Genomic DNA, 24,086 nt, shown 5'->3' with positions numbered 1-24,086 from the left:
AGTGTGTATTTCCTGGCCATATTGCTTGTGCAGAACTGGAGATGCTGCTGCTGCTGTGTGTGTGCATGATTACCCTGGTTAAGAAAGAGCATTGTTATCGTGATTAATGATGCCTTCATTAAGCTCAGCCAGATCATTTGCATACATTAGATAAATGCACTGGAAGATTCAGTTGCCTCAGATTGTTGAAGCTGAAAATACTGGGTTTTTACCTCAGTCATTTGAGTTAAATTTGAAGATACATGACATGCAATTAAATGTGATCTAGTTAATTGTTAATACTGATAAATCATAAATATTACAATTTTCTGAACCTTACTAAACATTTACTTTTCAACATGAGCATGTACGTCTGCTTTAGATGGTGCTCAGTGTAAGTCTAGATGAATCTCGTTTGTGCTCATTTGGCTTTAAGCTGCTGGACACTGCATTTTCAAAGAGCCTCCACCAAATTAAATTCAGAATCCATCAGAGCTGAGCCACACACAGAATATTTGTAATTAATAACATTTTCGTCAGTGTTCCTCTATTTAGACTGCAGTGTCAGTTTACGGCACAGAGATGGCCAAGCAGGCTTTTAAGTTAATGTTACTTAGAACGTACTTTTTGAATTATACTTAGTTTGTTTAATTTTTATATTTTTCTTTTTTTGAGGAACTGTAGTGCACCATGCTTCAGATCTGAATGTTGTTAATTTGTGGAACGCTTCGCTGATTACCAACTGCAGGCAGCTGCCGTTCTCCATGTGACACGCAGCTTTGTTTAACAACTCCAGTGATTTCTGTTCAAACATGAAAAAAAAAACTGTTGCATTCCAAAGTTAGGTTTGTCACCAAAAACGACAGAGATCTGTTTTTGTGTGTATATGCGTGAAAAGAGCCGGTGCTGCTGCGTGTAGGAGCCAGAAGATAGTTAGAGGTCATTTCTATTTCATAACAATGATTAGCTCCCTTCCATCTGCCGCTCCCCACATTTCCTCAGTTTCCTTGATTGCGGCGTTCTCAATATCCAGGAAATTAGTTCAATTTTGTCTCACAACCCTCATCGCTGTCACTGAGATACAAACAGGTGCAGACAATGAAAGTGTACCACACCAGGGAAGTGGTGCATAATGGAAGAAAGACAGAGGGATCAGAAAGCCAACTGTTCAATAGAAGCTGATTAATTGGACAGCGCAATGTATTTGGATTGTATTGGAAAATATTGTATTACTAATTTTCTATTAAAAAAACACAATATAAAAAGTGGCCACGTGTTATGCAAGTCAGATCAGATTCAAAAACCTTGTAATTTGTAATGGATATTGGTTTAGACAGCTTTCATTGAGGAGCATACATACACACAATCATATCAGCTATATTTGTAAATCAGCACTGCGCTATATCACAGTATTTCAATGCAACATCATAAGGAGTGTGGCCTGTGCGTGTGTCTACATCATGTCGTGTTTGCTTTGGATATGAGCACATGCAGTGTGTCAGTGGAAGCGAACACAGAGAGGCTAAGAGACTCTGCGAGGGGGGCCTGAAGGGTTCACATTTGTTGGAATAGCTCGGTACATGCGTGTGTGTGTGTGTGTGTGTGTGTGTGTGTCGGCCACTGGTGCTGCAGGGAGGGCCTAGTGATCAGCAGCTGAGCCTATGTCCCGCTGGGAGCCATCACTGCAGAATGGAGCAGGTGTCTACACACAGACACACACACACACACACACAAAGGCCACTGTAAACCTGCCAGTGTTTTTATACACACCCAGCCCGCTCATTTAGACCAACTGCAGGGTGCCTTTTTATGTGGATTTCATTGGATGTTCGCAGGTTTATGATCATTACCTATTTTTCATACCCACCGAGTCATTAAGGAACACACATCTGAAGTGCAGCTATAGACAATAGTGTTGCAGGCTGTATATAGTGTGGTTGTAGCCCTCCACATTGTCAGCTTTTAACATTGAGATATTTTGAGCTGGAAGTAATGATCCTATATTTTAAGAAGAACATGTAACAACAACAATATATATATATATATTTTTTTTTTATGATTTCAAGGTGGAGAAAAAAAAATCATTAAGCCTTTTTAAGAAACTGTTGTATTGTTTGACAAAACACTGATCACAAATATTTGATATTTTATTCTGATATAACTAAAAACAAATACAGGTGTATTTTGTTCTATAGTTACAGTACAAGGATAAGGACTTAACTAAACAGACTTAGAAATGGCAAGTTTCTGCTTAAAAGGATGATCAGAGAATTCTAACACTAACAAGTGAAAAGCAAATAGTAGCAGTGAAGAACCAATTTATGAAGCCGTATTACAAGCTATTTAAACAATGTTAACCGTCATTTCAGGTTGACATTATCAGCAAATGGTAGCCTGAGATGTTACGCAACACAATAACCGGCAGATAGACGAAATTAATTAGAAAAGTGACAGTGATATGAAATTGTACAACAGATATGTCAGCCTGGTACAAGCTGACAAAAGAGGTATTAGTGAGTGCAAGCCCCTGTCTGACCTGCAATAATCCAATCAGACGCCAGGGCTCAGTCTTCTTTCACGACACATACAAATGACAATGTTTATTCAATAAACACCATTGTATTTAAATTTATTCACACATTTTCAAAACACTACATAATGTACTTGTAACAAATGCAAGAACGTAATATGTTTTTTGTATATATTTTTTTAAGAACGCATTGGCCAAGCTGACAAACGAGCTGATACTTTCGAGCACCACACATTGACACATTGCTCCTCTCTTTCAGACTAGATATTTCCAGGTCCAATGAACGTTTATTGATTCAGTAATTGCTGTAGATGAAGTATAGGCTTTCTTCATTAATAAAATGATGTATGACTGACTTGTGTAAACAACATAGTTATAAAAGAAGCGGCTAGAGATCAAGTCAAAATGTTCACTTGATCAATTTGACCAAAAAACAGAATCAATTTATGCTTGTTCACTACACATGTTGTGTATCTAATACTTGTGTCTACGCAAGAAAAAAGCAAGCAGTGACATTAGTGACTTTGAGAACAAATTGTTAAAAGTTCGACTATACTGCAGAGTAATCGATACCATTTTACAAAATATAAAATCTATAATGTAATATCTATGTCAAACCAGCTAAAAGGCATGCATTTTTAATGCGATTAAACCTGGGGATACCCTGCGTATTGTGCAAGAAAATCCATTTTCTTTATGAGTAAGATGAAAAGTGTAAGATTTCTTTCAACAAACCAGGGTTGAACTGCAGCATCATCACTAGTTTAACTCTTATTAATAATACATGTATTCTAACAGGATTTCCATTTAAATGTATTTGCATTAGCTACAAGACCATAAAGGAAAGCTTGCACCTTGCTGTAGAAACATTTATCCTTGGCTAGTTTAATTTAGTGTGACATTATGAACTGTAAACCAACCAACACATTTATTCTTTCATTGTATATGCCACCGTTATCAATACGCTTCTCAATCAGCTAATGCTTCATTTGAGTCGGACGTGTCTCCGAGCGTGTAGGCATTTAGACTGGAACCCGTCAGAGCTGTCTCTTGTTTGCATTGCCTGCACGCTTCTCTTGGAGCATGGGGAAAAGGGCGTTTAAGCATGAAGTGACATTTCCAGAGCTAGATTTGTGCTTTATGGGCTCATGTTTTTGTGTCCGCGGCGCCGCAGGCCAGTGCTGTGAAGAAATCTGTCTTGTTTTCCGAAAAGGTTATTCTTTATCAAAAGCCGTAGTGCCGATCTCTCTGCTGATGCTGTTTTGAAACATTATTATCACTGATAGCAGCAACTGATAGTGACAATATTCACTTGAGGTCGGCACAAGAAAATAGTGTGTTCAGGAGTACTGTGAGTGCACAAAGCAATAATGTGAATAAAAGGTTTCTGAGATGAGCAGCAGTGGAAGGCATCTTGAGTGGTTGTGTTTGTTTGTGTGTATGTGTGAGGTAGTGATTAAAGCCTGAAGCAGATGGACCACAGTGGTCGCCCTGTGTGTTGCTTGTATCCAACTGGCATCAAACGATAAAAAAGGCTCCTGTCCCCACACCCAAAACCATCCTTAATACACAGTGGTCATACTAGTTCACGTTGAATACCCGTCTATTAATGATGATTTCAGCTGCTCTGTATAAACCAGACAATGATGTTTGTTCTGACATACCTCAGTGTTTGTATGATTAGAGGTGGGCAATATATCGAAAAGACAATCTTTTTTTTTAACGTTGTTTTGAAAATATGCAAACCTTGAATATCAAGTACCGGTATATCATTTATTTCAACAACAACAAAATGCTACAAAAAAGATCATTAAAACAATGAGGTGATACTCCCCCGCTTTTTTTTTTTTGCTACAAGAGACACCTTTCACCTGTTTGTTCAGAATTTTGCCTTGTCCAAACCATTTTCTTCTTTTTTACACGTTTTATGCTTGATAACATTGTTTTCCTAATGTATGGAGTAAAAACGTCTGGTGGGTTGCTAAAGTTGAATGTCATCACATGCTGAGGCCTACGCTGTTGGTCCAAATGGACACTAATCCGCTGCTGTCCTGTTGAGAATACACACTCGATGCCAGAGCATGTGCCAGCCTGCAGAGCCAGTGCATAGCTAAGCCTCTCTGGGCACCTCCGCAAACCTTCTCCCACTATTTTAATGACCATTGCTATCTCTGTGGATTTTTTTAATTATTTTTTTCTTTCACAATATATAATTTCAGACAGTTGACTGCTCTCAGTTAGAACCGTAATAATCCACAAACACAGGGGAACTTCTTTGTAATGGCATAGTAGTGGTGGTGGTAGTTTTTTCTTCCTGGGCCACCATAACAAACAGCTTCCCTCTTGCCATGATTTCATTCCTGTTAAGATGCTATAATGAATTTGTTTTGTGACTTACGGTGACTGTTATGGTAGCTGGTAGACAATAGTATAAAAAAACAACAAATGAACAGTTTTGCCTAGATTCCTGAAGTATTGTTAGGATGAGACACCCTTTGTGCTGTTTGCTCAGTAATGGATCAGGCGTGCGGTGCTTACTCCACACAGTGAGCCTTGTCACATCTCTGCAGCGAGCGAAGCCTGAGCTTCAGCAAACAGAAAGTGGCTGTGACAAATGCAGCACCAACTTGTTCCAGGATCAGCGTGAAGAATTGAAGGATGACACAAGCAGGAGTTTAGATAACTGACCCTCATGCCCACTGGCAAACAAACATAATATTGGAGTGACGAGCTCCGAAAGCTGTAAACAATCTACTAAAGCAAATCCTAAATTTTAGCGAAGTAAGTGAAGTTAATGTAATCTTTTTTCTAATCTCGTAAAATAAAGACACTCCGGTTTCAAAGAGATATCTGGCACCAAACAAAGATCTCCAAATCAAACTGTAAAATGTCTCAATTGAAATGTTTGTTGCGCAAAACCAAAAATTAATATTTTACATAATTCCAGCAATACTGGTTCTTTTTTCTAGACGTTTCTTCTTCAGGTTGCGCTATGTCAAATGCTCCATGCTTTCATTACTAAATTGTGAGTGTACCGAGCCACTCTACGTTTGAAGAAAAGAAAATGTATTGTTTGAGTAAAACTACAACTGAAACCCAGGTGCTCCTGTGCCTTGGACTGTGAAATTACCCTCAAATCAGTATCCACTTTGTGTGTGACATTGATTCATGCAGATAAAGCCTCTGATCTTAACAGTAAAAGCAAACATTAAATCACGGGTCTAAAGCATCCTATTGTCCAGATGCAGTCACATTGTGTTAATAGCTGTCTGTGTCTGAGAGAGACAGTGGTGTGTCTGACTTTGTCTCTGGGCAGAAATGCAAGCAGGATTTGGAGTTGCTGTGATTCTCATTTGTTTGATTGTTACCGGCACAGACTGGATACCTGCCAGGAAGAAGGCGATCATCAGTCTGAGTAGCACAGCGAGATGCTACTACTGCCAGAACTTCAATAGAGCAACTAAATCTATCCTTCAAGGGCGAAGAAAAAGAGCCTAAGTAAGCTGCAGCATGCTGAGCAGCAAGCTTTGCCCTATTAGATATATTGGGTGCTTGCACTGCAAACTTCTTTTTCTTAACTGTAGTCTAAATTGAAGTGCATGCTGCTCTCTATGTGTCAATTATACAACATTTTGTACCATCATTTGCAACTTATTGTACATATTTGGATACTACTCGCGAGCTATAAGAAGTTATCAGACACTTTGCAAGCGACTGCAGACCAGAGGATATTCTCACTCACACTGTACTCTGGCCAGTATAAGCCCTACCAGGCCTAACAGAGGCAAATTCTGTTGTGACTTTGGGTGTTACGAGAATAAATTGAATTGAATTGAACTTCAGCTTCAGCCACTCTCTGGATACTCACTTTTAACTTCCAAAGATACCACAAAACAAGCTAATTTTCTCTGGTTAATGGAGGTATTTTCTTTCTTCTATACACTCTTCTTGGCATTTTCACTCTATCCATCCATCCATCCATCCATCTTCTTCCGCTTAACAGGGGGCTGGGTCGCAGGGGCAGCAGTCTAAACAGGGACTCCCAGACTTCCCTCTCCCCAGACGCTTCCTCCAACTCCTCCGAGGGGATCCCGAGGCGTTCCCAGGCCAGCCGAGAGCCATAGTCCCTCCAGCCCTGTCCTGGGTCTTCCCCGGGGCTTTCTCCCGGTGGGACATGCCCGAAACACTTCCCGAGGGAGGCGCCCAGGAGGCTCCGGAACAGATGCCCGAGCCACCTCAGCTGGCTCCTCTCGACGTGGAGGAGCAGCGGCTCTACTCCGACGTCCTCCCGTTTGATCGGGCTCCTCACCTTATCTCTAAGGGAGTGCCCAGCCACGTATCCGCAATCTTGTCCTTTCGGTCATTACCCAAAGCTCATGACCATAGGTGAGGGTAGGAACCCAGATTGACCGGTAAATCAAGAGCTTTGCCTTTCGACTCAGCTCCTTCTTTACCACAACGGTCCGATGCAGCGACTGCATCACTGCAGCCGATGCACCAATCCGCCTGTCAATCTCACGTTCCATACTTCCCTCACTTATGAACAAGACCCCGAGATACTTGAACTCCTCCACTTGGGGCAAGGATTGCCCACCCACCTGGAGAGGGCAAGCCACCTTTTTTCTGGTTGAGAACCATGGCCTCTCTGATTTACTTCACACTCAGCTGTAAACCGTGCATGTTGCAGATCCGGGTTTGATGAACCCATGACTGGTTGGGCAAACTCCCATGAACCCTCGAGCACCCGATGGAGAGTAAAGACCACTCTGCTCCTCCTGAATCTGAGGTTTGACTATCGGTCGGATTCTCCTCTCTAGTACCCTGAAATAGACCTTCCCGGGGAGGCTGAGGAGGGTGATCCCCCTGTAGTTGGAACACACCCTCCGGTCCCCCTTCTTGAAGAGAGGGACCTCCACTTTTGTCTGCCACCCTGGTACCAAATCACCAAAGCAAGTTCCTATGTTTGTGAATTCTGTTAATTGACAATGGTAATAAACCTTTTCTGATTCTGATACTTCTGAAGTGCTCTTGGTATGACACGTCATCTAGGACCTATTTGCCTTGGGAGACCCTACCAGGGGCTTAAAGTCCCCGACATCATAGTTCCTAGGATCATTTGTGTGCCCAAACCCCTCCACCACGTTAAGGTGGTGGTTCAAGGAGGGGAGCATTTTCACTTCACGTTTTAAATAGAAGTCTTATTATGCAGAGTGAAACATAAGACAGGTGTTGAAACCGACAGTTAACAAGAATCAACCTGAGAGCACCCACAATTATCACTGTCTCCATAGAGCATATGTTAGACTATGCCTGCTTTTTCACACTACACATGGAAACAAACTTAACTATTAGCATAATACTTTAAGTGTTATCTGGACTAAGAAAATAATAATAATTTTGCACAATATTAGGACTAAATTATATCCCTACCTGTAGAAGAATGCACACAGTCAGAGAGTATGATAGTACTGTTTACTGCTGCTCCAAAATATTTAAAACATGGAAAATTGAAATAAGGAATTTGAATGTATTGGAGTGAACAGTACAGTAACAGCATATGGCATTCATATTTTTGAATATATTATTATTATTATTATCTTATTATATTATCCTTTTTCTCTATCTGTGGGTGACTGGAGCCTATTTCAGTGACTTTGGGCCTTAGGTGGGGTACACCCTGGACAGGGGCAATTTAGAGTCTCCAATTGACCTCTTTGGTGGTGGGAGGAAGCTGTTTTACCCAGAGAGAACCATGTGATGTTGGTCTGGCCAAAAATCTCGAGCGCTCTAACTACTCAGCCACCGTGCACCCCCATATGGTGCTCATGATTTACATTATACAATGACACTATAGACCTGGCTGAATACATTTCTACAGATGCCAGACAGTGAAACATTTCCTATTGCTGTTCTTGCTGTTATGCTTGAATGACTTATATAATGCGCTCATTCGGATGTCTGAATGTTTTTGTTGTCTCACTTTGAGTAGTAAATGTATATGATTTCATGCATGTTAATGGAACATGCCCTGTAGACTCTGCTGCTGGAAGGTACAGTGCATGTGTTTGAGGGGGCAAGAGCTCCCTCTTCTTGTCTGTCTGTGATAGGAGCTGCTCAGAAAGCAAAGCAGCCTAAGGCTCTGTTGTGGCTGGGCAAATTGAATTAACATTTATTTGAAGTAATTTATAAAATAAACTCTTTGAATTCTAAATTCTACTGAAAGACAAACACTTAATGTTCACTCCAAATTTAGGAGATTCGTTACGTTATGTTATTATTTGAATGGAAATTTGTAAATGTTGTGTGGTGTATGCAAGGCATGACATGAATTCTAAATTTTAGAATTTTGAGGAACTGTAGCTGGAATGAGCTAGTTTTGTCTATTTGAATAAACAGGTTGGGATAGATGTATAGTTACTATTTGTTTAGTTAGATCAAATATAGCCCACTTTTAGTCTTTTTATATAATATCATGAGGTCAATGTTTCCTCCGTGAGCACCTGCTTCGTTGTCCACGGAAGGATGATGGACCACTTGCATCCGCCGGTGCCCCGCCCCCTCCTCGCCCCTTAGCCAATAGGAGCTCGCAGCAGGATGACTGCTCGTGTACGTGGAGATTTTGGGGCGCTTGTGCATCTGTGATTCCACTTCGGGTCTCTTTCTCACAATTGTTTTTAGACGGCTCCGGCTCCTCGCGTTAAAGCGTTGTTTTTGTGTTGTTTCGCTCGCCTGATTCTGCACTAAGCTTTCTGCACTTCGCTGCCAGTCCGTCCGATTCTCCGCGCTCACTTAACCGGCTCTTGCACTTTGTCCACTTCCAGAATCGCTATTGACTAACAACGACAGCCTCATACAAGAATGGTCATGGTGAGTAAAAAGCGTAAGCTTACGATTGAGGAGCCAACACGAGTTTCTGTGCCTTCATTGTGCTCGGATGCCCGCACAAAGCATGCTTCTCCAGACAGTCAATGGTCGCAGCAGAGTCACGATATAGTGAGTGTGACTGACTGTTACAAAGCAGTCGATAGTGAGACTGTTTTTGTGTTTATACAGTTGTTTATACAGTTGAATTCTGTGTACACGAAATTATATAGCCTGTACCCTGTGTGCTAAAGTTGTCTATAGGTCCATGGTCCATTTGCTCTATAATGACTTTAACAAGATGTGTAGCCATAGGATATATAGCCTAAGCCAATGTTTCCCTACCAGGGGCACAAGAAGCCCTTGGGGGCTACTTGGCAGGGTGTTCTTGGACTGAACTTGGATTAGTATTTGAATATAAAATGTTCGTGGTTGTACAAAGTAGTATTTTTGGCTTATATATAATTTAAACAAAAAATTGCATAACAATATTTGTGATTGGCAATAAATAATAATAAATAAATAATGAATAATAAGTAAATTAATTTGTACTCAGAATGTAAGAAATGCTTAGGGGGCACTCAAGACAAAAAAGGTTGGGAACCACTTGCATAAGCTACCTTGGAAACAGAAAAATCGGCTTTTTATATTTGTTGCATGTAAATTAGCCTATTTGTGTTTTATTCCTAAGTTACACACTTTTATTATCTATACATTTGTATGCTCATTATTCGTAATGAATCATTTGTGTTGCTGAGTGTGAGAAAAATCAGAAGTGGGGTAATAGCACGAGTACACAGCTGTAGATGTTGCTGCGATTTTTTTTATGAGCACAGAAAGACCTAATTTATATACACAGTGCTGCATAGGCATCCTATTACCATAGTGCCTGAGGCTGCAATCACTCTCCATACTGGGGTCCACGCTCGGCCGGCTCACTCAAGCACACACCTCAGCAGCCATTGATTGCTTTGCTGGGATTCAGAAAGCCTTTTCACTGCCAAAGCAGGCTGAAGCAGGCGTGTGCCGACTGGGGCTCTGAGCCAGCCAGAGAGCGAAGGTGTTAACACTCAGGGAGGGGGAGGTGAGGGTGGGGGCTGACGAGCAAGCCAAGAAGCCAATCACAGCCTGAGAAGTAATGTTGTGGGGAGAAGGGGCGGGTTCTGACCTTCCAGCTGAGCAGCGCACTGGGCGGGTGGCTGTGCGGAGCAGGGAGGAGCGGGTGCAGGGAGGAGAGACACACTGCAGCCCAGCATTCTCACATCATCACCATTCTCCTCTCAGCATCTGTGGAAGAAGGCGATGCTTGCTCCGTACGCCACTAGCACCACGCTGCTCTCGGCTCATCACCACCAACGCTGAAGCAGGAATAAAGGCAGTCCCAAAGTGCGGAGCAGTCAGGGTTGTTAGGACTATCAGAGACGTTCTGTGAGGAGAGTGAGGCAGAGCTGAGACAACGGCCGGCAGCTCCCAAATGGAGTGGAATGGGTTTAAGATGGTAAGGAGAGCCGCACTACTCAACGCACATGGGAACACATAGCGCGCATGCTGTATCTAGTGGGGGCATAACTATTCAATAGTGTCTGTAGACTTTAGAGTCAAGTTACAGGAGTACAAACAGCTATGCATTGTAGACGGCAAAAAGGAGTAAATCATCCATTGTAAAGCAAAGGTGTGACTGAAGCATAGGTAAAGGAGCTGGAATGTGGAGAGTAAAAGAGAGCTAAGGGTTAAACTGGGAAACAGCACCCATTTTATGCTGAAATCAGAAATGTACATGACTACCCCTTTTTATCAGCATGCATCACTCTCAAATATTCACCTGTCTGCTGCAGCAAAGAAATTCTGACATGTCGATTAAAATAGATTTCATTTTGTTGTGTTTTGTGAACGCAGAGTAGAAGTAGCACATGAGCATTGGAAGTAGGCACATTTGTGTGCCATGCTTGTTGTGGAGGTGTGTGCTGTGGGGGTGATGAATTGATTACTACTCTGTGCATTTAGAAAGCAGCTCTCCTTTAAACACCCAAACTAACTTTATTATTATATCAATGTTATCATTTCAATGCAGCAAAGTGCTCTCCATCAGGCACCATTCACAGTGACACCGTGGTTTGTGCCCTTGCCTCACTGTAAGAAGGTCCTAGATTCAACTCCTGGGCAGCGTGGGGCTTTTCAGTGTTAAGTTTTCATGTTCTTCTATGTCTGCATAGAATAAAAACATGGAAAATAGAACTCTCCCCTTCGGGGCCAGGATTCCCCTCTGAAAGAGTTTCTAAATCTCAGTGGGACTTTCCCAGTTAAATAAACGTCAGTAATAATAAAAAATAAAACACTTTATTTTGATAATTTAAGGTTGGCTTTTTTGGCAAATTTGGCAACTCGTTTCCAGACCATAGATTCACGCATCTTTTTATTTTGTCTTAAATCTCCCATCTGCTTTTATGCTTTGCTGGCCATCTGGACCAACTCTCTAGAAATATTCATGATTGGGAGACCAGTAAATGTTTGCTTGCTGGCTTTAGTACACTGGATCTAATCAAAATGCTAATTGAAATGAAACGTGAGTCCTCACCTTGGTTAGCTATGCAGTTTTCTGCATACTAGCTAGAACACGCAAGTGAATGTAGATCTGGAACAATTATTATTGGAATGTAGAACCAGAAAATAAATGCTATTTGGACTTTTTCCCGATGCTCTTGTGCCAGCCCAAACCATAATATTTCAACTGAAATTAAAAGTGCTTATATGTTAGGCTGTAAAAAAGGTGCCGCAGCTCCACAAGAGAAAGGTCATAAGAAGAATTGGTACATTTTACAATGCTATTGATATTGATGAGAAGTGGCCCTGGACAGGAGGCAGGTCAGCATAATCTCACATAAATACATACACATTGATGTATACGGCTCCCTGAGGCAGAACACCGCAAGCCCCAAGGTTACATGTCAATGCTAATATGAATGGTCAATGAAGAATATCTATGAATGGAGAAACCACTGGCATAGCTTATGTATGAGGGGCAACTAGACAAGTTTATAATTGGAGATCCAGTTTTGAAATTGCCTGCTTCTTGGTGTCCCTATGGAGTGTCCTGTGTTTGTCTACATTAGTGGCAGAGTGACGCGTGTCCAGATGTGGAGTGACATGGTTAACTAAAGGCTGATTAAAGCAAAGCTAAATGGATGAAGAGAAGAAGGCAGAGTCAGAAATGGTACTGACAGGGGAACAATAGACGGCTAATCTGCTTTACTGTGCTGCTGTATGCGACAACACGTCTCCTTAAGATTTTCAGATGAGAAGAATGTATTAGCTAATTGAAAGACTTATATTACATTTTGAAAGTGTTCAATTCAATTCAATGGAATTCAATTTTTTTTGTAACGCCCAAAATCACAACAGCGATTGTCTCGGAGGGCGACAGTGAAAAACGGATTAAACAATGTCCAGAGGGACGATGGGCGATGTTGCAGGGTCCCCTGTCCTTAGACCTCCTTGGGAAACCTGGAGGAGTTCCGCAGTGAAGGAGGGATCCGACTCCCTCAGACGTGTTACAAGTGGTGATATGAAAAATAAATAAAAGTGCGAGTGGATAGCACATGCCAGGCTCCATGTGCAGCCGGCCGCACAGTGTTCTTTTATTCCATCTCCAACAATTAGCTGAAGATCCTCTCTCTCATCCCCATTTCACACCACACTCCTGTCCGATAAAGCCTTCGTGCCAAAAATGTCTAAAGCTGAGAATATATATATTTTTTCTGTTTTCTTTGCACAAACAAAATACAAATACAAACATTGCCACATACTTCTCCCCCTTTTGGTCAGCTTCCATAAACCTCTTATTGACATTGATCTAATCATTGTAAAATGTACATTTTTAAAAGTAACAGATAGATTTAGGTCCATCTGAAAAACATTTATTGTGTATATAAATTGTGACCAAATTGAAATTCAGGTTCTATAAATTCATGGGCGGCGTGGGAGGGGGCGTGTCGGCAAAAATGATAAAAGTATAAACCTACCTTAAACCCACCCTAACCCCTCTGTACCAGAATATACCCCTCATGTAAGTCAGGCTCAAGATGTTTTGTTATAAAAAACTAAAAAAATTCTCACCTCACGGGGGTGGTCCCCTTTTTCAAGCTCGGGTCCTCGACCAGAGGCCTGGGAGCTTGAGGGCTCTGCGCAGGAACAGCAAAGATATATATATATATATATATATATATATATATATATATATATATATATATATATATATATATATATATATATATATATATATATGTTTTGTCCTTAAATGTTTGTTGTCACCAAAACTAGGCCTATTTGGAAAAAAAAATATTATAAATGTATAAACTGTATATAGATAATAGATATGGCACATAAAATCTCTTGATACAACACTCATCATCATTGATTTAATAAACATTAGGTACAGGGACATTGCAGTGGCCTTTTCAATTTCCTTTATTTTAAAAATAAAGGAAATACATGGAAATACAAAAAGACTTTGCATTGTGCAGAAGTTAAAATGTTGTGCTTTGTTCTCAGTTTGATTTTCCAAACATAAAGCAGAATGAGCAACTTTGGGTTGTCAGAATATAATCAAGAACAAAAAAATGTGATATTGTGATGCCTCTAATCTGTAGAGCAGCAGATATGATACCAGTGGGATACAGATTAGGGTTTTACCATAAATTTACCTGAAAAGGCTGAACTGAAAATTATGACTAATCTTTGTTATTTTTTGTATTTGGTTGGGACAGTGCATGTTAAAGGCGGTATGGACGATTTTTCGGCGATTTGAGAACGCAGGCGGAAGTGCTCATGCCACTCCCCCGTGCGGACTGATACAACACACACGTGCGTTTGTTTATCAGCGCAACGGAGCGCATCGCATCTCTCGTCTCCCGTAGATTTCTGTCCACTTCTGAGTCAGCTCGAACTGTCTTTCTCCGTCTTCATTTTGCCCCGTACACTGAGGGAACTATATTATGATAGATCCATGCGCTTAGGCACGCGGAAACGTGGGGAGAGCCTGACGCGGCTGCAGGTGAGCGGTAGGTGCGTTTTATGATTGATACGTGGCAGGACAAATGATTTAGCCACGCCACGAGGAAATATGATAAAAAATTTGCTGAAAAAAATCGTCCATACCACCTTTAATGAACATACATGATACACATGCTTTAAACATGTCGGATTGTAGCCATGGGTTCATTTTCTTGTGTGAGAGTGCAACTGCTGTTGTTATTGTGGGCGTTACAAAAATAAATCTCATTGAAATTGAATTGACCAAATACTCTCCTTCATACACAAGCATACTTGGACACTAGAGTCAAGGTAGGTGAAGTGTCTTGCCCAAGGACACAATGACAGTATGCACTAGCGCCCCCCTGTGGCACCTGGCATTTCAGTGGTCTCCCAAGTACTAACCAGGCCCATTGCTGATTAGCTTCTGAGATCTGACAAGATTATGTATTGTCCAGTTGGTATGGTACACATAAATGTTATAATTCATGTGTGTACCACTCAGGACTACTGATACTGCTGAGCAGTAATGGTTCATCGGAGGCCCAAGTTTGGAGGGGTAGATGGCGCAGAGTGGCACCCTAGCTTCTGTCTGTCCGTCCCAAGGCAGCTGTGGCTACAATAGTCGCTTGCCATCATCAAGTATTGGGTGAAAGAATAGTGACAACACGATAGCATTATTATTATCAATAAATGAAAAGGGTATAATCTGGCATGGAAAAAGTATGAATTGGTCTGAAAGTATAGAGTGGCCACAGTATACCCACGGTATAATCAAGCCTTTAATCCCAGGTATAGTCTAGACCAGGGGTGGGCAACTATTTTCCTCTGAGGGCCATATTCAAATCCAGGCAAGTAGCGAAGGGCCGGCCCGCGATCATTGGTGTGGAAAAATAAAATTAAATAAAATTAAAAAAAAAAATATATATATATATATATATATATATATATATATATATATATATATATATATATATATATATATATATATATTATATATATATATATTATTATATTATTATTATTATATATATAATATCAAATAAAATATCACTTTTCTGTCAAATATAGGCTATTGAAGCTATTATTTAATTCATTTCATGTCATCTTTATTAAGGATACAAGTGCAGACAATGTTACAGACAGTTAAAAAATAGAAAGATTTAAACATGCCGAGGGCCACATCTTGCCCCTGGGGCCACAAATGCCCAGGCAAAAAAAAAAAAAAAGTATATATATATATATTTTTTTAATATTACTTGGCATGTTTGGCGGGCCGGATTATAAAGACAAACGGGCTGTATGTGGCCCGCGGGCCGTAGCTTGACCAGGTCTGGTCCAGACGGTACTACAGCCTGTTACAGTTTGAGGGAGGGATGGTGTAAAAAGGCAGGATTATTGAAATGTGCCAATGAAACACACATAAGCACATAAGTCTTAGAAGAATATGGTTAAAATGTGTATTTTGCATTATGTGTATATGATACAGACTTTTTCTTTTGCTTTGTTTTTCCAATTGATAAAATTGCTTTATTATCCAATTCATGCAGTGGTCTAATAGTTTCACAAATTGCAGCTTTTACAATATGAGGTAAAAAGAAATGTACTTAGGTTAGGTACTAGAGCTTCAACCTGATATCATGACACAACGTATGCCCCTGTTTGTTTTTACAAGACGTAACCTGCAGAACTAATACAAAATAAAACATATTAACCACAAAATATAACTGCAATTAAACTGTATCTGTTTTCCATAGTGAAACATGATAATTTATCTTCAAATCTTTTTTACTTAAAAAATAAAAAAAAACTACTTACTACTCTAGTACTACTTTAACACAATCTATATAACAGTTGTGACTTTATGCAGCATTTAATCACCGTGTTCTTCTTTATTTCTTTCTGTTTAAATGTAGTACTGGTGATGTTATAATAGCCACAATGCCTCCAGGGCATGTTTTTTGTAAATACATTTGGATTCCTTTATCCTATTTTTGCTTGTATAAACATTATTAAATATTGCAATGTCGTTGCCACTTAAACAAAAGGAGGACGGATACAGTTAATGAGCTGAAAGCCTGTTTGAATAAAACGCTTCTGTAACGATCTTTGTCCCAATTAGCAAGCTTTTTTTTTTTTTTTTTAAATATTCCTTTTGTGCAGAGCCTAAACACACATGAAGACTCACAAAACGGTTGCGTTGAAAATTTAATAGGCTTCCACAGCGATTTCCTTCATTTATTTAAGAGATTTCTTCCTCTTTTTTCCCTCTTTTTGCGTAACGCTCGAAATGGGAGAGTAGCTATGTGTTAGACCTAATTCTTCTGGCAGCGGCTCAAACTGCTACAGACAGACACATAATCAGCTGGGGAGTGTTAGCGCCTCAGCCCGCTAGCATACACACGACCGAAGCCCTTGTTGTGCTTTGCCACTTTTCAGAATAAATATCCCGATGGAAAATACAGTGGGAGGAAAAGAGCCATTCATGTGCATGGAGTTTTGTTCTGTTAAAGAAATAATAAGAAGAAGCCCGTTGTTAGCTCGCTTTTCGTTTCATTCTATCCCCACAGTCTGCTTCAATCTTCTCTCTCTCACTGCTCTGTCTGTGTGTTTTAGTATTCGTACAGATGTTTGGATTTGAGTGGCAGTTTCTCCAGAGACGAGGCACAAGACTTGTCTCATCTGCATTTTGCATCACCAGGAAAAAAGGGGGAGAATGGCAAGTGGGGAGACAGGCGGTGTATGTATATTTATCTGTGTGTGTGTTTGCCTGTTCTTTAACTCTTAACTGGGCCCAGTGCTGTCTCAAAAGGACATTTGAAGGTCATGTTTTTTGACAGGGATCACCACGTCTCGCATTTCAAACATTGATATAATTCTGTAGTTGGATGAATAAAGCAAAAGAGCATGCTGAATATGATTTGTTGTGGTTGGTATTAGACACAACGATGCGGTGCCCACAAACATATGCATTTTCTTAGAGCAGCACAACACCAACATGCAAAAGGGCTAGATGGACATACTATATATTACCTTAACATTTGACTTTTTATATTTTCCCCAAGACACAGGTTTAAGTTGTTTGTGGAGCTTGGTCCTGGAGCGACGAGAAAGATGTTCCAACACCTCTCAGCAACACAGGGAAATCAGATCATCCGATCCACAGATAGAGGTGCTGATGTTTATAAAAGTCGTATCGCAGGAGGTGATGGACTTAACCTAAGCCTCATGAATTTATTAGAGGATAAAATGGCAGCGGAGGGAGATAGCAGCCAACAATTCTCTGCCGCCGGTTAGAGGCTGTTGAGGCTGTTGTGACTTAGTGCACATCCCAAGAGCTAACAGCCACTGGCAGTTATCAGGGCACAGCTTGAGATGGTAATTCAGATAATGTTGGTGTTTGTCCCTAGCAGAAATATGGATTTACACAGTCAAAGCATATTTCCTTCAATCCACAGGAATACTGGCCATTCTATACAAAATAAGACAGCGCTGTGACTGAAACATCCAGGGCTTATGGTGACAGATAAGCGTCAGCAGCAGGCATAAACGGTACCTGTGATGTGGACTATGTGTTTGCGCAGAAGAGACAGAAAATGGACTGCATGTGTGCTATCTCATACGCACCGCTCTCCTGCTGGCACTCCTTAGGTTTTCCGTAGCAACTGTCTACTATCCTGTTATGTTTTTTTTTTACATACAAGGGATGGTATATATATATATATATATTATGCCTTACAAAACATGTATACTTAATAAAACAAGATAAATGGGATGCACTGAAAGACTTGTTTATGTTTTTAACAGTATTATTTGGAGACCTCAACTTTTTCTTGGTTGACCATAACGACAAAAAAAACTTGCTTCATATGCAATGCAGAGAATTGCTGCTTTCTTAATGATTTGCTTTTGTTTTTCATTTCAATAAATTGGCCAAATAAATAAAGAATTAATACAAATCACTAGACAATAGCTTTCCTGAGGCAATACTATGTTCTAGCTTGGGAATTACACACAAATAAATAATATTTGTCACTACATAACAACTGATACAGCCATTGTTATTGTATATTGATAAAGTATATAATATGTGTGCATATATTCATGTAGGCTTCTTTTGTCTTTGTTTCCCCTATAGTGCACATGCCACTGTATATGGGCAAAGATGTCCTGTGGCTATTTTCAATTACTCTCCGCCATACCGCAGTTGGAGAGAATAATCTGCTCGTTTGAGTGCACACCACACTTAATGTCTTTGCCTGTGTGCCGGGGGCCATGACTGTTAGATCTGATGGTACAACACATTTAGGCTTTTCTCCTGCTGCATTCAGACACCACTCTTATGTTAAGTTTCACAGAATTTCAGAGCAGATGGGATCAACATAAATTATTAAGTCTTATTCTGAAATGACTCGCATAACACAATTTATTAATGTTTACTACGTAACAAAATATTTTAGCGTCTGAGATGGCAGCATGGTTTTCAGATCCAATATGGCTCAGAGGGTCTTGTCATCAACATGTTTCATTCAACTGAATGTTAGATCAGATGACTTGACATGTATAAATGATCTATAGGCATATTATGGTTATTATTAATTGATTATTGTATTTAGTACTAAACTATAACATACATCGATAATCGCTTTACGTTTTGTTCAGTGTACATATTGTATGTATTGTATATATATCTGCAACATTTAATAACTGATTTCTGAGTATGGAGTGAATGAATAGACATGGAGTGCGATTATGCAACGACTATTTATTTGTCCCCTTTTGAACTGTAAAAATTGTATGGAGGATCCCAAAACAGTTTGTGCAAACTTTTTTAATTCATCATCACCGCTACAATGATTTTAACATGCTCCTTACCGCGAGAGAATACAGCGCTCCTGCGCTTTACAAGGTGGAGTTCATCCAAACATGCTTCTTTTTGTTTAATTTTCGCTGTGATAAGAGTGCATATAAAGGCACCTCACTCCGCTTGCCTCGTATCCTTGTGTATTTGTTTTCATGACTCCCCGTTTGACAATGTGAGACATTTGTCCTGAAAATGGAAAGTGTGTGGTGTGACTGTCCTTGTGAGTATGAGACTAATAATTGTTGCTAAATGGCCTTATCTCTGTGATCTGCACACTTTTTGTTGTGTTTTAAAATAATGCACGATTTTCAGACGGCTTTATTGGTACTTTTAAAGCTTTTGAATGTATTTATTTAGACATTATTTATGCATTATCAATTTTAAAATTAAAATCAGTTCAAACCAACTATCCATCTATCTAGCCATTTTTTTCCGCTTTATCCAGGGTCGGGTCAAGGAGGCAGCAGTCTACGCAGGGAGGCCCAGACTTACCCAGGTAAGTCTGGGACTGCTCTATTTGATTACACAAGCTCCAGTCTAATCAATAACCACATTAGGTCTAGGCTCATGGACACTTGGCAGTGGGACGAATTCTCCACCATAACCAAGGTCTGTGTTGTGTGTGATCAGTTTGGTGACTTTGCTGCAAGGCACGCACGCACTGTTACATATGCAGTTACACAGGGAGGTGCAGCTGATGGGGAAGCAGTGATTCGATTAGCCAGAGTCGCCTCCTGTTCCTCCTTTCCCTGCTTCTCTGTGTGAATGTCTGGCTGTATGTCTAGGTTGATTTCCATTTTCCCATGTTTTCAGTACTAGCAAAGCCAATTATGTTTAAACCAAATTACTTTACTAACAGCTTTCACCTTATTTTTATGTTGAGGTTGAAAAATAACTCAAAGTGCTTAACTCGCTTGTCACTTTCATATTGTACTTGACCTGGAGATTTTATTAAATCCACCTTAGTTCAGCAATATTCAGGCAGAGAATAATGCTGAATTGTCTTTTTAGGACCTTATATGTAACACCTTTTGTGGTAAGCAGATTGTATCTAAGTATGTGTATATGTAAAAGCAGTGAACTGTAGAGATTCTAACTAAAAATAGCACAGAATCATGCAGCTGCGCAAATGCACTGGCCTACACTTTTTCCTAAATATCTTTGTTCGTGACACCTGCTGCTGACTCAGATGGATGGGATTCTCTTCTTGCTAGATTCAGTGTTCATTGCCCCCTTTGCATTATTCCAATACATCTTAAAGCAACATTCTGGAGATTATTATTTAATTTATTAGAGTTGCTGTCTCCAAAACAGGCAAAGGTTGATGGGGAGTTAGCACCTATAGCAAAGGAAGCCCATTGTATGTTGGTGGTAGCTGACAAGCTGTGGAGAACTGACTGAGTAAAATAATATGGGTGAAATCTGTGGGGCAAGGGAGTCCTAGAGGAGCCGTGATGAGGGCCAGAGGGGGCAATCTGAGGGACAGGCCTGACAGGGAAGGCCAAGGCTGCTCCTCCAAGGCCCAATCCCCAAATTTCGAGCTCCAGCCAAACAGCCAGGCAGGTGTCCAGCTGATCTCACACCCCCACCTGGGACGAACTGCAGCAGTAACTGCCACGAGTGTCATCTCTACAGTCAAGAGGCTCGCCAATTTTCTGCCCGCATGGTGCAGAGTTGGAGGTCCGCCAGTGCAACAGTGGCCTAGGTGCTCCCACGAACATGTGAGTCATTGGCTTTGGAACATGTTCAAAAATGGTCATCTTGCCATAAATTTAACCAATGTACCATTCTGTCATACTATTTATGTCATACTAAAACAAATCATAATAATCAACCTTTATATCATGATATGTCAATTTAGAGATGATTCCCGTAGGGAAAAATATTCTATTCTTCTTGCTTATTGTCAACATATAGCATTTTACAACTGCAAAACATTTATTTATTAACTTTTAACATTAGCAGTTTTCCAGTAATTTGGAATGTACTTCAGAGTTTACTTGTACTGCTTTCTAACCACTAACAGCTCATCTGACCTGGTCTGACAGCCCACATCAATGTGGCCCAGCTGCTCAAAATATGATCACATTTCCTCAATTGGCTACTAAGCCAATTGAGAAATTGCTTGCATGCTACTTGCCTCACGCGATCTGAAACATGTATTATTCCAAGTCACACTGAGAATAGGTGGAGAGGGAGAGAAGAGGAGAGGAATCTATTCTGTAAAGTAGATGCAGATCGATGGGACTGGAGGCAGACAGGCCAGAGAGCAGCAGAGTGCCCAGTGTGTGTGTGTGTGTGTGTGTGTGTGTGTGTGTGTGTGTGTGTGTGTGCGCGAGCGTGTGTGCGAGCGTGTGTGTAAGAGACGTTATGGATTACTTTGCCAATTGATCCAACCCAGCATCCATCTGACCTAAAGGACGTTCTGGAGCATGGAAGATGCCAGTGGAGGTGAAGAGATGGAGAGGAAAGAATAACAAAAAAGGAGAGGGAGGAAAAATAGAAATCTGTAGAGCAGAAAGCTTCATAGGGAATCCTAGTATAATCTGCTCCACATTTGTCATTTTATTCAAACTTTTGGAAGGTTATCACCATTAGTGTGAAAATATGACGTAAATCTTACATTGATTTAATTTGAGGTATATTGATCTATAGCTGCATCTACTTTTGCTATTACACATGATGCTTGCATCAGACTGTTGTATTGTGTTTTTGTGTCTGTCCCTATTTTTAATAGTTTTCAATAATATTTGTAATAATAAATATTTTGTTGTGGTCTTTGTGTAAAATGTGATTGAAATTGATAGAGTTTACTGAATATTAGATATAATTCAAGTGAAAAAGTTATCTGTAATGGTTTATGTAAAGGCTGTGGCTGCAGAGCCGCGGTGCGGTCACATAGCCCAGCAGTTTCAGGAGCCGCGGCACGGCCATATAGCCTCATGGCTAACCCTAACCCAAACCCTAACCTTAACCCTAACCCCAAGACCTAACCCTGACCCTAACCCTAACCCGGCGCGGTCAAATAGCCCATCAGTTTCAGGAGCCGCGGCACAAAATAACATGGCAGTTTCGCGGCTCTGTAGACACTCCCTTATGTAAATAGAACAATGTGTAAATCTTACTCGCTGTCGAGAGAAAGAGAAGAATCATTCAAGGAATTAATGGAATAATATAAATTCACATACATATTTCTGGCTTTACAGAACAGTATTTTAAGAGGTAATAGAAATAAAACAAACACATTGTACTGTATATATTTAACTTTGCTTGAAGCGGTGCACTGTACAATCCAGACATCACCGACCAGGAGCCAGAGGAGACAGGAAGCACTTTTGAGCCATCAATTATTAATGGCCTTATAGAGTGTATTGATTATATAATAACTTTTCCCAGCATCAGAGTTCTGACTGAAATGTATTCCCTGAATAATTGAAACTATATCCATGAGCGCTTTCTCATCACAATGATGGCTAAATGTAATTGCGTTGCACTCTTTTTCAATGTTTAGTTTTAAGACTTTATCTCTAGATAGATGTGTGTTCAGGTGATGAATACACATTAAACTTAGCTCTTTGTATGTGTGTGTGCGTACGTGCGTGCGTGTGCTTTTAGTTATCAATAGAATGGTTACTTACTGTACATGGACATCATATTATAGAATATTACTTGGCACATGCGCTGTCAGCGGCTGCTTCCATCACTACATTTGCACATGCGGTAACACTGCACTGTCTGCACTCAATAAAGGACTCAATAAGTCATCTACATGTTAAAGTTGAGATATATTTACTTAATGGACCTAAGATGTTTCTTACCTGTTTTAATACATTGTATCTTTAAAATAAATGGGGAAAGAAAGAAAAAAATGCAATTATTTTGGTTACTAGATAAGACATTTAATATCTTATATTGTAACCTTTGAGAAATGTTTTAAACCAGTTAAAAATTCTATGTCAAATAAGCAATTACCGTACATCTTATTTAGACAAACCCAAACTAATGTTCAGAGTTATTTTAGGTTAGGGTATTCATAAAATGTTTGAAGTATATTTTTTAAATTATGATAAGAGGTGAAAAAGCTTTTGATGATTCCCCTCAGCCTAACTTTTCCTTTTCAGGGAAACTTTTAATTGACTCTCTCCTACCGACTGTATAACGAAGCATTGTTGATCAAATGGTTAATGCATATGATTTAGATTTGGTACACACAAATACATATTTTACAAACAAATAACATTTAGCTATTTTGAATTTGTCTGATATTAAATCATTAAATTGAACAGTGATTGCAATATCTAACTTTTGTGTGCCCAGTCTCCATAGATTACAGTTTTTATAGTTCCTGAAATACAGCAACGTTTCCAATATATTCTAATGTGTGAGATGCACCTGCAATTTTTCCACTAGTTTGCCAGCTCAAGCTGTTACCCCTCTACCAGAAAGCTATGTTCTAATTCTCTCAACTCTTTCAGATCAGACTGAAGCTATATTTTGTCTGTGAGGCGGACCACCCTTCATCTGTATCTTCTTTTCCTTTCCTCCCTGACAGAACACTCTCATTTAGCTCTACATTATGCATTCGTGCCTAAGTTTACATGACATATTGACAACAGAACATGTACAGGCGCCCTCCCCTCACTGTTTCTCCGCGAGCTATTGAAAGTGTCTTCCCTATTACTCAGGCCTCGCTTTTTCCACCTCCTCTCTTCCTCCCATCAGATCCGTCTCACAGTCTCTCTGGAGGAGTAAATGAAGGCAGAGGTCAGCTCTCCTCTACCTCCTCTCCTACTAAATTGGCTACTTGTAGCTTCCATTGATAGC

The 24,086-nt window shown here is 40.1% G+C and overlaps 1 protein-coding gene across 6 annotated transcripts in view; it reads left to right on the top strand.

The window, feature by feature from the left end:
* The window catches only part of elavl4 (ELAV like neuron-specific RNA binding protein 4), a 69,649-nt gene that overhangs the window by 2,408 nt on the left and 43,155 nt on the right, over positions 1-24,086 (top strand). Inside the window, exon 1 of one of the 6 annotated variants that reach the window (XM_072439302.1) lies at positions 9,147-9,376. The exons of 4 other annotated variants lie outside the window; for them this stretch is intronic. In XM_072439302.1, the coding sequence (XP_072295403.1) occupies positions 9,368-9,376 (9 nt within the window). In that variant the 5' untranslated portion in view covers positions 9,147-9,367. Of the gene's footprint in view, positions 1-9,146; positions 9,377-10,645; positions 10,869-24,086 lie in introns of those variants that run through there. One more of the 6 variants, XM_072439300.1, reaches the window with a different exon arrangement.

The sequence above is a fragment of the Eucyclogobius newberryi genome, unplaced genomic scaffold, assembly GCF_026437365.1.
Source record: "Eucyclogobius newberryi isolate DKJ021-1_F unplaced genomic scaffold, fEucNew1.0.hap1 SCAF_9, whole genome shotgun sequence".
In the NCBI taxonomy this organism is placed as follows: Eukaryota; Metazoa; Chordata; class Actinopteri; order Gobiiformes; family Gobiidae; genus Eucyclogobius; species Eucyclogobius newberryi.
The sequence above is the reverse complement of the archived record's forward strand: the minus strand, read 5'-3'. Positions and strand labels throughout refer to the sequence as shown.